This window comes from Parus major, chromosome 3 (assembly GCF_001522545.3).
Source record: "Parus major isolate Abel chromosome 3, Parus_major1.1, whole genome shotgun sequence".
Lineage (NCBI taxonomy): Eukaryota > Metazoa > Chordata > Aves > Passeriformes > Paridae > Parus > Parus major.
Genome location: NC_031770.1, coordinates 65,149,900 through 65,163,219, shown reverse-complemented (window position 1 = coordinate 65,163,219; position 13,320 = coordinate 65,149,900). Strand labels below are relative to the sequence as shown.

The window sequence follows — 13,320 nt, the reverse complement described above, 5'->3', positions numbered from 1 at the left end:
AAATTAAGTGAACCAACTCAAATTTAAATATCAATATGGCTTTAATCATTCCCTTTCATATAGCTTCAAGGCATGCTACACTCAACACTTTTGAAAACAATAAACACAGGTACAACATTCCAGCCAAATTCACTTTTCTAACCAGCTGATTGCTGACAGTTTGTGCATGTAATGTAAAGCTTTGCTTCTCTCTTTTAGGGGAAGACTTCTTGCTGCATTGGCAGTCAAATTTCAGGCATTTTAGCTTATCATGCATAATTTCATATGCAGAAAGGTATTTTCCACAACTGAAGTACAAACAGCATTCAACATATAAATATATACATATAATCCTTCATTCCTACAGTCAGCAACATAACATATGTATTTACACAAATCTATATGTGAATTGCACTCTTGCCTTTCAAATTACTTTAAAATACCTTCATAGATACACAATATCAAGGATTTTAGTATTACCTCACAGTAACATGGCACAGAACTTAAAATAGCAAAGTTTCTATTGGGCTTTATGAATATGGAAAAGTATTTTCCTGTTCCTGTTCCGGTATTGACAGCATAGCTTTGGTGTTTAAGCTCTGTCTGAAAAAGCTCTGTGGTACCATTACCCTGACAGAAAAATTCCTCCTTCTCTGAATGTGCCCTTTGCCTCTCACACAGAAGGCACAGCACAGCTGTGCTCATGGAACTACATGGAACTGCATGGAACTACAGAGCAGAGACAGTCCAGATCATGTCATCCTTGTGCTCTTTCTGTGTATCATAATAATGCATTGTCATGTTCTCATTGAAAATCACATTTTTTAAAAATATATATCAACCCCTTAAATTTTCCAGGATGCGCTCATGCTGGTACTGACTCATGATGGTCATTACATTATTTATGCTAATGAGAGGAATCAATTAGTGGTTTTAAGTTTTGCCATTACACATTGACTTTACACTCTCAAATAAAAGGACACCTGGGGCTCGTTCTCGTCATATATCAGAGGTGAATGAGGTGAATCACTGTGTTTCTTCTGAGTATGGGGAAAAAAGGCAAATGAACATATGTATAACTACAGAGCTCCAGAAGAATTCTGTAATTTCTTTATAGATCTGTCTCTAGTTCATTACCATGCTGGTAAACACAAGGGACTTTAAATGTTACTACAACATTCATCTGGAGTAAGATGTGCAATTTTGGGAGGAAAACAAAAAGATTCACTGATACCAGATGAAAAGAGTTACTTTTGGAAGTTCAGAAGAATGGAAAGCCTATCTTAAAAGTGGAGACTAAAGGACTGGACGTGTTTATCTTGGCAAACAAAGCCTGGGACAAGGTTCTCTTTGATCTGTAAAATGGGGCCAGATGAGTAGAAGAGCTCCTTAAACAAATGAGCATCAAAGAGGCAAAATAAGTGAGAAAGCTCATGTGGTGCCACTTATATGACTGTGAGAAATAAAAAATTTGTGATGCTTCTGCCTCACTTGAGGAAGGGAGGTTGCAGAATAGGTTCCCACAGGTCTATGTGGGCTGGATGGGGAAGGAAGGGAGCTGCTGAAGAGGACTGTGCATCAGGGAGTTTGCAGGAGCAAGGGATGGACTCTGTGAGTCAGGAATGCCTTTCAGATCTGGTAATGGGTAACCACCTAACTACAGGAAAAGGTGTTTCACATGGCCTGCCCTCCTTGGGGATATCAAAAGGAAAAAGATCTGAAAGAGAAATGGCTCCCTAAAATGGCTTTTTAACTTCCAGTGCTTAACACTGGCCAGTCATATGCTGGAGACTCTTTTTCTGACCATACTCCTTGTAGCATTTTTAGGAAGAACTTTGCCTTTTATTAGTGGCTGCCTAGGCACTGGGAAATGGCAGTTTCCATTCACAGAGTCATTCTCAGTTTTACATGGCTCTGTGATAGTAGCTTGCAGGCTGGAAGATTTTGAATCTAAAGAAACCTGGCTAACAGCAACGCTGCCTGCACTCTTAGAGGAGTAAGTGTAAACCATTTTGAGAAAGGCAGATTTTGTGTTTGTCTCCTGCTTGTAAATGATGATATAGCATTTTGGAAGAAAAGTGCAGCAGAGGATTCCATAGTTAGATATTAATACAACAATGATTTCCACTGCTGGCAAGTATTTGCCAAATGTAGTTGCGTAGACAGGGATAAATACGATCCATGCTATAAAGTAAATTAGCATGCCAAAAGTGATGAATTTAGCTTCATTGTAATTCTCTGGCAACTTCCTACCTTTAAATGCAAATATGAAGCAAATAAATGCTAGGGCAGCGATGTAGCCCAACATAATCCCAAAAGCTACAATGGACCCCTCATTGCATTCCAGTATTATTGCTCTTGGGATTGAGAAATTTTGATTTACAAAAGGTGTGTTAAATATTAGCCAGAAGGTGCAAATGATAACTTGAATTCCAGTGCAGGTGACCACAGTGGGAATAGGTTTATACATGCATTTCAGGAAATTTTGAAGCTTGGGATCAAAGCTGAAAGCTAATAAAATTTTTAGTGACTTTATTAAAATACATGAAATGCAGAGCGTAAAACTTATGCCAAAGAGTGCTTGCCTAGTTTTACATTTGAATTCTGTGGGTACATCTATGAAGAAGACAGTGCTTAAAAAAATTAAGAAGTGGCTGAAGAGAATAATATAGCAGACAGTCAGACCACCAGATGCCTTTACGACTGGTGTGTCCAAGTTTTTGGTAAATATTACACAAATGGACAAAACCAACACAACCCCGAAAGCAGAGAGGAGGAGGAGGAAGATAGCAAACCAGTCAGTCCAGGCAAGGAAATAGATTGTCTTTCTGTAGCACGTGGAGCTGTTGATGGGAGCCCAGTAGGTTTTGTTGTTACATCGGTAGCAGTAATCCATGTCTGGAAGCAGAAAAAAAGGAAGATGTCTTAGAACCCCGAAGTTAATAAACTGCAAAGAGGATTGTAGGGACTTGAGATAAAGGAGCAATGTGGGAAGGGATGCTAAAGGGAAAAGATGGGTCTGACTGCTCCTGATGGCGGCCGTCGCTGTCCAGCGGGAGGAGCTGCAGGGCTGCGGTGGCTGCGGTGGCAGTGGCACAAGGAGCTAAGGACAGGTGCCTGGAGCTCCCTGGCAGCTGGAGCAAGCCTTGCCTGCAGCCAGGGCCAAGGAGGGAAAATGAACAGGGTGCTAAAGCGGTCCTGCTCATTACTGACCAGTGAAATGGGGCCTGGCTGGAGCTCTGGACAGGCAAACTTTAATTGCAACCTGAACAATTAATCTAGAGTAATCAATTCTCTTGCAAAAATTTGAACTGTTTTTCTTTAATTTGTCTGTTTTAACAAGAAAACACCCTAAATATTCTTGTTACAGATGGCTTTTAAAATACAACAGGAAGAACAAACATTGCTTTAGGTTATGATTTGAAAGGTACTTTTGTTTTGCAATTCCTATTCTGTGGAATGGAGAAATTTCACAATTAATTGAGTAAGAAGATAAAATTAACTTTTCTTCTGCTCTCAGTATGTTAAAAGTGCATGCTACTTTAATTTTCTTAATTCCATCTCCTCCATATTTAATTTTCCCCTTTAAAAGATTTTGCTTAAACCAGTGGTAAAGTATACCTCAGATTTGATACTAGAAAATATTGCTGTACAGTCATATCAAATTGCACAGTACTCTGAGGTAAGACACAAAATGTGCTGTTAAGCAAAATAAATAGCCTTAAATTTCATAGGTTCATAGGCTTATAGAATGGTTTGGGTTGGAAGGGACTTTCAAAGATGATCTAGTCCCATTTCCTGAGCTGGGGTGTGGACACCTTTCACTACACCAGGTTGCCCAGAGCTCCATCCTGCCTGGTCCTGAACACTTCTGAGAATGAGGCAACCACAACAACTTCTCTGGACAGTACATTCCAGTGTCTCACCACACAGAAAGTCAAGAAATTTCTCCTTACTGGACTGAATGTACTACAGAAAGATAGGGAGGAAAGACTCTATTTAATGAGAGTAAATCTCACTGATAAATCAGCCAGAATTTCCATCCTAGCAAAGGGTAATGCTAGTCAGCTGGAAAATCTAATTTTTTTAAACTTGGCCTTTTAAGAAGCATTTATACCAAGTTTTACAGGAAACTGATCATAGAAAAATATTTAAATCCCATTCCAAAATTTAACCCAAGGTTCTCAAGGCACATTATATCCAAGCAAAACAATTGCATTGATGTATAAATAAACCTTTATTTGGATACAAATTTTTTACCTGTTTGGTTGCTGTAATGGTTTTCTGGGCAGTAAATACACTCATAGCAGCATGTGTGTGGACTTTCTGTAACCTTTTTTACCTGGCCTGGCCTGCAGTGCTGGGAACATGTTGACTGAACCTTCTGCAGTGTGCAGAGGGAAAAAAAAAGAGATCATCATCTCAGGTACAGCTAATTACAAGAGAGCATTAATATAAACCTCCAGGATTTTTGAAATTTGTATTTCTTTTCATATCACACATATTTTAAGGAAATCTGAAAATTATGTTGAAAAAGAGACGTTGTAGAGTCAAATTTCTTGTATTTCCTCAACACAGTCAATGAGTAATAGAATGGGGCATTATTTACCTGATAATTTTATTTTTGGGCCCTGAATGTTAATCCCTGGATTTGTGTGTACCTTTAAAATCTAGATCAAAGTCTTTCGTTCAGCTTTGAACCTGTGTTTACTGGGGATCATCTTCAAAGGACGCACAGAAGCATCTGATGGGGAATTTGAGTGAGCTGCTTCACAAATGAGATCCTGATACTCTCATACTTTCAGCTGCTCAGAGCCCAGGAGGGACACCTTGGCCTGAAGAAGACAATTCGGAGGGTGCTCTGTACTGCAGCTCTGGCACTCCTGACCCTTGCCAGCTTATCTCTGAGTCATGAGGCTCCACTCCTGAGTGTGTGATCAGGGCCTTCTCTTGAGGTCTCACTTCAGGTCTTCCTTCCAAAGACTATTTTTTGTCAAATGATCTGTCCTGAGGCACATTGCAATCTCCTCTCCTTCCAAGATGGTCTTTACAACGAGGTGGAGACATTTCCTTGCACCACAAAGGGGCACAAAGTTTGAGGTTTCCTTTTGTCCTCAGCTAAGTTCACATGTGGAGAATTCAGCCCACCTAGTAAGCAGCCTCTCCCTGTCCCATTAGTGGGGAATGCCTTGCAACTCAGACCTCTACCCATGCACAGAGCACAGATTGTCCAGCTGGAACTGGCCAGAGCCACCCGCTAGTCCTGTCTACACCAGTGCTGGGGCTCCAGGTGGCACCACCTACTCATGATGCTGACCCCCTGCACTAACAGGAACAAATAAACACCAAAACCTTTTTTTTGCTGTTTGTTTTTGGTTGTTGTTTTTTTTTTGTTTGGTTTTTTGGGTTTTTTTTTTTTTTTAAACAATAAAGTCAACACATCTGAACCTTCATTTAAAAAAAAAAAAGTAGTACATAAATGAGGGCTTTTTTACACAGTATCATTTTTTTTATTTTAAAATCCCTTTGTAAGCTTCTGGAATAGCATCCTTAGGATAGACATAACCTTCTAGGGGCATTCTGGAGAAATAAATAAATTTTGTATCATTGAGCCTATTCACAGGCTAACATGCATCTCAGGGTGTATGAAAAGGATTGAATAAACTCAGAAAGGATTCTTTGCTCTAAGAGGAAAACATTAAACCACACAAGAGATTTCTAGCTGACACATGATTCAGTTGCAAGTGCTGCAGGGAGAAAAAAATTATCTGAAACAAATTTCACACGTTATGTCAGCAAATCAAAAGTTACCTTCAAAGCCAGAAAATCTTTTTTTTTCTCTTCATCCTCAAAGATAAAGCCACCTTTCTCTGCATCATATTCTGCCATAGTGATGATTTCCATGTGGCCATCAATTTCTTTCCAAAGAAGGACATCATAGCTGGTGCTCATATCTCCATTGGAGTCAAACTTGACTTCCTTATCATCATCAATGACGATAACTTTTTTAAGTTCTTCAAGGAGCTGCACATAAGTGTAAGGAGTGATAACATACAGTACCAATATCATGTCAGTGTGACAAACTGAGTAGTTTAACATATGATAATTTGATTTGATAACATCAAGTTAAAAAGAAATGCTTTTAGAAGTAAGAGAAAAATTAAAATTAAAATTAGTTTTGTTTACAGAATTACATTCTATGTACAACCTTGTTGGCCTTAAAAACCAATTAATAAAAAGAATAATAATTTCATAAAATCATAATAATAGGGTTATTTTTTTCCAGCCTTGAAAATTTTGGTGTGATATTCAGTGAGAAAATATTTTTGCATGCAAAAACTAAGAATCTTTAGGCACTCCCCTTCTTGTAGAGAACAGTGGTGTACAGTGCTCCCATTGTTACTTTACAGTCAGCAGAGTCAATCTGGGCAACGTTTGCTTCCAGAGTAAATTCCCTTAGCATGTCTGGAAGTTTCTAGCACTGTTCCCAGCTGTGACTCTGGCTGAAATTGTGTATGGCAAGGTGAGATTCAAAACTGTAAATAATCAAAGAACAATATATGCCAATTTGCTCAGATGACAAGATCAATGGCACAATGGCAACAATACACAGCAAGGCTGTATTTGATAGGTCACGGGAAATACCAAACCAAAGATGCTTTCTTAAGGCCACTGTCCAGCTTCATATTGCAATCCATTCTGTTCAACAGGGGAAAACTTCTGCCTCCCTCATCACAGACAGATCAAACAAGGTCTGTGTGAATCTAGAATAGGACAGGTTAAGGCACATTATATATCTATATATCCCTACTCCCAGTTCATGGGGAGATCATAGGAGTACTCCCATTTGCTGCCATGGTTCTTAATTGAAACACAAGCTTTCTTATTTTGCAGACCTAGTGATTTTTGGCAACAGTAATTAACTGACAAGAAAAAAGATTCAGTGTTTGGTGAAAGGCAGAGTTCAACTGCATTTGAAAAGCATGCTCTTACATGGGTCCATTTGTGATATTCATAGCATTTAACACAATTAAATGTGCTGACAGGTATACTACCTCGATAGGCTTTGTCAAATATATGTAACACATCTGGTGTGTATAATATGCCATTTTTTTCATTTTTTAGTGTAATTTATTTGAATGCTTATATAATTTATGAAGAACTGGTATGTTTCTAACCAATTTGATTGGTGCATTTTATTTGGATGATGCATAGTTGGGTGGAACTGAATAGGGTTTTTTTAATTATATATACTCAGACTAGTCATTTAATTCTTCTCTTCTCCACTTTTTCAATTTATCTAACATTATGAGAACACCAGAGCTTTTTGAATACATCTTGAGTTTCAGAGAGAAGGGGCTAATATTTAGCAACATTTTGGTGCAACTGGTTATTATTTTTGCAGTCTATAACAACAATCACTCTATTGTTTCCTTGTATATGGAGATGTATGATATGGATTATTTGGATCCCAAGGTTTTTCTGTAGATATATGCCTCCCTTTCTAGAGGATTGAATTTTCATGTAGAAGAAACATGCTATGAAAACATCACGGGGGAAATAACTATCTCTTTCAGTTCTCTTCACAAGCACTTAACAACTTAAAAGGACTTTTAATTTGGATGGTTTGGAATTTAGTTCAGTTATTATGTAAATGTAGCTCCATAAATCTGCATTCCCACAAAGTAGTCCTGCATTTGTCACATTAGAGTTTATTAATTCATGCAAAAGTCTGATTGTTACTGGGTTATTGGTTAGTTTTTGGTTTTTTTTTCAAATCCTGTATCTGGGTTTGACCTGCCCTGACCTGGGATAAGAGGTCAGAGCAAATCAGAGTAACAAATCAGGGCGCTTCAGAGGTTGTTTGACTTTTAAATGAACATTTGTTTAATCCTCTGAGTAAAAGTGTGTAAAAGTGAATAGTCCTGAGCAGGTTGTTGGGTAAAAGGTCAGGTCAGGTTTACTTGTCTGATTTTTCCTCTTCTTTACCCACCCAGTAGTGTGATAACAAGTACCTCACCCATCTTAGAGATTATGTCTTTATATATGCCAAGATCAGAGAGAAGTATAATGTAATGTATTACATTTTCAGTTTCAAGTAGAGACTCATTGTAGAGGAAAATACTTGAATTAAGATGAAACAGATGCAATGGTGAGAGAAAGAGAGAAAGGAAAATTGAGATTCTTTGGTGATTGCTCCTATCCTGCAGTATCCCCATCTCTCAAGAGATGGTTTGCAACAATGGTTTGCAGCAATGGGACCAACTACTATTGGTCAAATAGCTGATAAGTCATTTAGTTGTTTAGTAAAAGGACCAAGGTTTTATCTCCAGGAACATGGGAGCAAAAATGTGATGAAAGTTAGGCAGAGAGAAGGAGACCTGAAAGAATTAGCATCATACCTCCCAGGGAGTAAAGGCAGATGGATCCTTGCAGTCTCTGTCTTTGCATTGCCCTTTAATGGCATGGGCTATAGCATAGACTGCAAGTATAGTACTATGGATAAATCCTGGTTCAACATTAGCATTCAAAAAATCGTCTCTCCAGATCTGGGGTTTACTCCCATCATTTTCCAATAGATCATCCTGGGATTGGTTTGCAATGCATGTTTGAAAATCATGATATTCCAGGTGTGCACAGATTGACAAAAGCATAATATATTCACGTAAAAACTTGTTGTTTTCAGTGGGCTTTTCATGAAGGTTTCTCAGAAACTCTTGGAATGAGGAGACATCCCCACTTTTAAATCCAAATCCCACAACTGTTCCTAGCTGTCTGATATTGGGAATTGTACTGATCTTGACTGCAGCTGACCAGTTATCACTGGCAATCCAAATTTTATTAACATTCCTCTCAATTGCCTTCTTGAATAGTTTGAGCACGTGGAACTGTCTCATAAAGACGACAATAACATTTACTCTTGTTTCCTTGACAATCTTCTCAATTGCATTATCAACTTTGGTGTGAAAGGTGCTGTCAGAGAGATAGGCTGGCAGCATCTCTTTAAAGGCTATGCAAACATTGTTCGCCATGGCCTGGACCCCAAAGCTCTCCAGAGCGAACCGCCCATTGTCATCATCAGTGGCTATTACTCCGATCCAGTTCCACCCAGATTCACAGATCAAACGAGTCATTGCTCTTGTCTGGTGAAAATCACTGGGGATAGTCCTGAAGAAAGAAGGAAACCTGATTTTGTCACTGAGGATTTCAGCTGATGATGCAGGACTGACCTAGGAAGAGCGAACAATTCAGTTATGGATGCAGTCTCCTCCAAAGTATGCCAAGAGATCCAAAGCTGCCATGATTGCTCTTTCTTCCCACCTGACCTGGGCTCCCTCCTCCTGAGAGTGAGCATCAACCAGTTGCAGCCAAAGGGGGCAGGTTCTCTCCCTCTGCTCTTAGATGCAGACTTGTGCCCAGTACCAGTTACACTTTTTTTTCTACTCTCTTCCACACAATTCAATAAAGGCCCAGAGCAAAATCTTTCAAAATGGATACGGCAGAATTGATGGTATAAAAATTATGGTTTACTCCTTTCAGATACGGTCAACATGTTCTTCAAAACAATATTTAAAATATTGGCTTTTTTTGAGTCTCTATTCTAATTGCTAGAACTCTTGTAGTATTTTCCTATCACAGCATGTTAGTATGGCTTACATATATATATGTATATTTTCTCCCCAGTATTTAATTATAATATTTCAAAAGGATCATTAAATCTGTTGGGAGACTTTCAACAGACAAAGAGTAACTGATAATACAAAATGCTATAATTCTTTCATACAAATGATTTATTATATTTTTTCTTGTGAATGTAGCTAGAAAACATAAAAAGAACATTGCTATTTAAATATCTCCCATTTTAACCCTTTCTTACTTTTTTTGCTGGAACTTTTTTTCTACTGTATTGCTTGACAGTTCTTAAAAAATAAATTTAAGCTTTCCAAAATGAGAGTCACCTCACTGGAGGGGATACCAAAATCTTACTGTGTCAGAACACTGCAGGTGTTATTGATAAGAAAAATCTGTTGGCTCCCATTTTTCATCTATGCCCTACTGCAGATTTTTGTAGTCACTTGCCTTTTGATTATGTTCAAGTGTGGCATTTTAGTTTTCATACTTACTACAGTTCCTGTGGTGGCGTTGGAGGTCAGAATTACTTCCTACCATTGCAGAGGAGAAGATTCAGTTAGAAGTTATCTTTGGTTCAGATTTTATGTCTTTTCCACTTATTTGGTTAATTTACATCTATTGCCAAAACCAAAAATCTGCAAGATAGGATGGTGTGGCTCTGCTTCTTCCTTGTTAGTCCTGGCCTTGACCCCAATTTTTTTACAAGGGTGACAGTAGGAAGGCAGCACAGGCCTAAGCACAAATGTGGGACTGTGCTAGTCCTAGAGAAGTCAGAAATAGAAAAGGATATTTTGGGAAGGACTTGTGTGGATCTGAACTGTTGTATTCCTTCACTTCTACAATTGTTTGAAGAGGAAGAGTACCAGGAGTAAATCTTTGTTTTAGAGCAATCTTCCTCACTTCCCTGTCCATAGTTTTAACTGACTCCAGCACCTAATTTCTCTTGGGCTTCAGAGAATTCCTGAATTCCTGGCCAGATTTCATCTGGTCTCCTTTTTTTTTTTTTTTCTTTTCTAGCTTGAGACTGAGTGTTGTTATATTCACCACCAGGCAAACTAGACATGGCAGCTGTAACTTTTCTGCCTGAACAAAGTCCTTGAGTGTAATCCAAGGCACACTGGAGTAACCAGGACTGACTAAAGGCATGGCCAGGCTGACAAGAACCCAGGACAACCCTGAAAAAACACTTGGATAAATGCGCCTTGGGTATACAAAATATCCTTTACTGCCTTTCTTTGGGCAAGTGAATCAAGGCTTCCACTTGAAGCCCACCCATTCTGATGTCCTTAGGATAAACCAAATCCTGTCCTGTAGTAAATATGTGGCTTTTGCAATTCCTGGGATCAGAGCCTGTATTCTTAGAATGGTAAATCTGAACCTCAAACCTACCTGTGGGATTAATTGCAAAGCCAGCAGCCTTGACACTGCCATCGACACCTCTGAGTAGCTGGCTCCAGTGACTGCCTTGACTCTCGGGATGTAGTCTGAGTAGTTACACTTGAACTCCACAGCATCCTCAGAAGAATTGAATTTAGACAGAAATCTCAGAGCAGATGCCATGGCTTTTGTAACTTCTGCACACGTGTCGTAGATTTCATAGCCCAGAGTAACTCCAGATAACAGCGTTGAGTTGTTGATGGTTTCAATAGCGTGTATCATTGCAAGTGTCTGAAGAAAAACTTGGATTTCGAAGCTGGCAGAGAAACATAGGTGGTATTTTTTAGAAAAACTGCTGGAAGCAAGGGTGAAGCAATTCTGTTACAAGCATATCCCTTAGAATTTTACTACTGCTGAGAAGAACTGATGGGTAGTAAGTTTTGTGTGATTTGCTTGGGTTTAGTGTACAAAAGATTAAAAACCATACTTTTTTTCTCATTTAACGGGAGTCTAAGTAAAATAAACACAAAACTTAAAATATACCCGAATAAATTTTTTTTCTCTGGAAAAGAAAAAGGTACTAAAAGTTTAATTTTCATGATACATGAAAATTTGCAAGTGGTATCTTCAGGAAGCTTCTGTCAGAGTCAGTGAAGATATTCCAGCTTACTACACCTGCACAGTAAGTTTTTTAAAAACATATTTATTTTCACCAAAAGCATGAAGCAAAGGAAAGGAAGCACTAAATATTTCAGAATAGAAGAAAATATTTCAAACATCAAGGTTTCTAGTGGTTACATTGGTTTTCTAAAATACTCTTCAGACCTGATGAAATTAGCCCAGATATTTCCCCTCATCTCCAGTGGATGTTATAACAGGTGATTAAGCAGGCTATTTGATTATCTATGAAGATTGAAATGGGATCAATAATTGAAATATGAAATATTTATATATGAATTAATATATTAATTGAAATACTGAAATTTAAATAGGATCAAAATATCTATGTACAACCAAGATATTTCTTGTAAATACAAATATAACAGACAAAATGCTCATTCCCTTCCTCAGTAAGCTGCAGTATTTTTTATTTTAACTTGGCCATGTTCTGTCATCTTGTTTTAATTTACAGGAAATTTATGTGATGTCCAAGGAATTTTTAGACTAAGCAAAGCAAGAGAACCAGAATTTGTTGACCTTAATATAAGACTTACATGTACAGTGTCAGTGCTCTCTTCTTTGCAAAATGTGTAATTTCCAGTATTACTCACCCAGCACAATTCTGAATTACTGGCTTGATGGGATCTTCTTCTGGATGCAGCATTTCACTGTGAACTGCAAACAATCCTCCAATAATGATGTCCCCTGGAGAACTGGCACCCACAAAGTCGTCAGCATTCTGGCAGGAGAAAGCAAAGTCGATGCTGAGGACAAGGCAGGGGATCAAAAAGATAACAAATGCCATGAGTCTGTTTTGCTCGCTCACACCCAGCTCTGAGTTAATCAAGCCGCAGCACCAACAAGGGCTCCTGTGTCATCTGTAAAGAGCAGAAAAGGACAAAGGCTGCACTCAAAAGCTGGTCACACCTCATAAGGTGCTTGTATTTGCCTCACTGGACCAGGCTATTTTATTGAAGGTACTAAAGCAGTGCTGTCACATAAATTGTGAGGGTGCAGGGGTGTGAGAGTGGAGAGGGAGGGAGAAACATAAATGAGTTTAAAAAGAAATGCAAATCTCTTATGTTGTGTTCAAAGTTTCTGATACCTTATCTGAAACACGTGGCAAATATTTTGGTATAAATTTGGGCTTGTTTTGAATTCCTTCCAACTGAGTGCAGTGTGCAAAGAAGTAATCATGTAATATGGTAGTAGCGATACTGCTGTGACAATGTTTTAAGAATCTGGTCCAAAGAATGCTAAAATATAAAAGACTCCCCTGTCACAGTGTGCTTTATATCAGACTCTGGATCAAAAATCCCAGCCCCAAACTACCAAAAGACTGCTTTTCTCTCAAACCCTTTTATGCTTTTAAATCCTTGTATAAAAATTATTTGGATAAGTTAATATTCATGATTCTGAGGCACATGTCCTAGGGACTTCAGTGGGCTTTGGATCAGGTTCTGTATTTGCAAACCAGGCCAAGTCTGCTGTGACAAACACAGAAGAGTGGGAAACAATAATAAATTATTCCAAGTTTTTGCTTTCTTCCTCTTCTGACTGAAGGCACCAGCTCACGAACAGAAACTCCTGTGCTGTGGGAGGAATGGGAAGTGGCTGTTCTCACCACCACTGTTCCCCTCAGATTTACAGGAATCAGATGCTGTGCCAGAA

At 38.6% G+C, this 13,320-nt stretch overlaps 1 protein-coding gene across 2 annotated transcripts; it reads right to left on the bottom strand.

Annotated features, from left to right (window-relative positions):
• Positions 1–22: 22 nt before the first annotated feature.
• Positions 23–12,708, bottom strand: GPRC6A (G protein-coupled receptor class C group 6 member A). 2 transcript variants are annotated; one of them, XM_015623522.1, is made up of 7 exons: positions 12,261–12,708; positions 11,002–11,305; positions 10,104–10,142; positions 8,382–9,209; positions 5,791–6,003; positions 4,240–4,363; positions 23–2,877 (listed from the first exon to the last, which is right to left on the bottom strand). In XM_015623522.1, the coding sequence occupies exons 1-7, from the start codon at positions 12,452–12,454 to the stop codon at positions 1,757–1,759; spliced, it is 2,823 nt and encodes a 940-aa protein (XP_015479008.1). In that variant the 5' UTR covers positions 12,455–12,708; the 3' UTR covers positions 23–1,756. The 2 variants fall into 2 exon arrangements, with proteins under 2 accessions (XP_015479008.1, XP_015479009.1); XM_015623523.1 differs by lacking the exon at positions 10,104–10,142 and having other exon boundaries at positions 12,261–12,707.
• Positions 12,709–13,320: the final 612 nt, after the last annotated feature.

Coding starts and splice junctions, on each gene's coding strand:
- GPRC6A (XM_015623522.1), bottom strand. CDS start 12,454: ATGGCATTTGTTATCTTTTTGATCCCCTGCCTTGTCCTCAGCATCGAC. Junction 9,210..10,103: donor ACGCCACCACAGGAACTGTA/GTAAGTATGAAA, acceptor CGCTCTTCCTAG/GTCAGTCCTGCATCATCAGC. Junction 6,004..8,381: donor CTGCCTTTACTCCCTGGGAG/GTATGATGCTAA, acceptor ACTTATGTGCAG/CTCCTTGAAGAACTTAAAAA.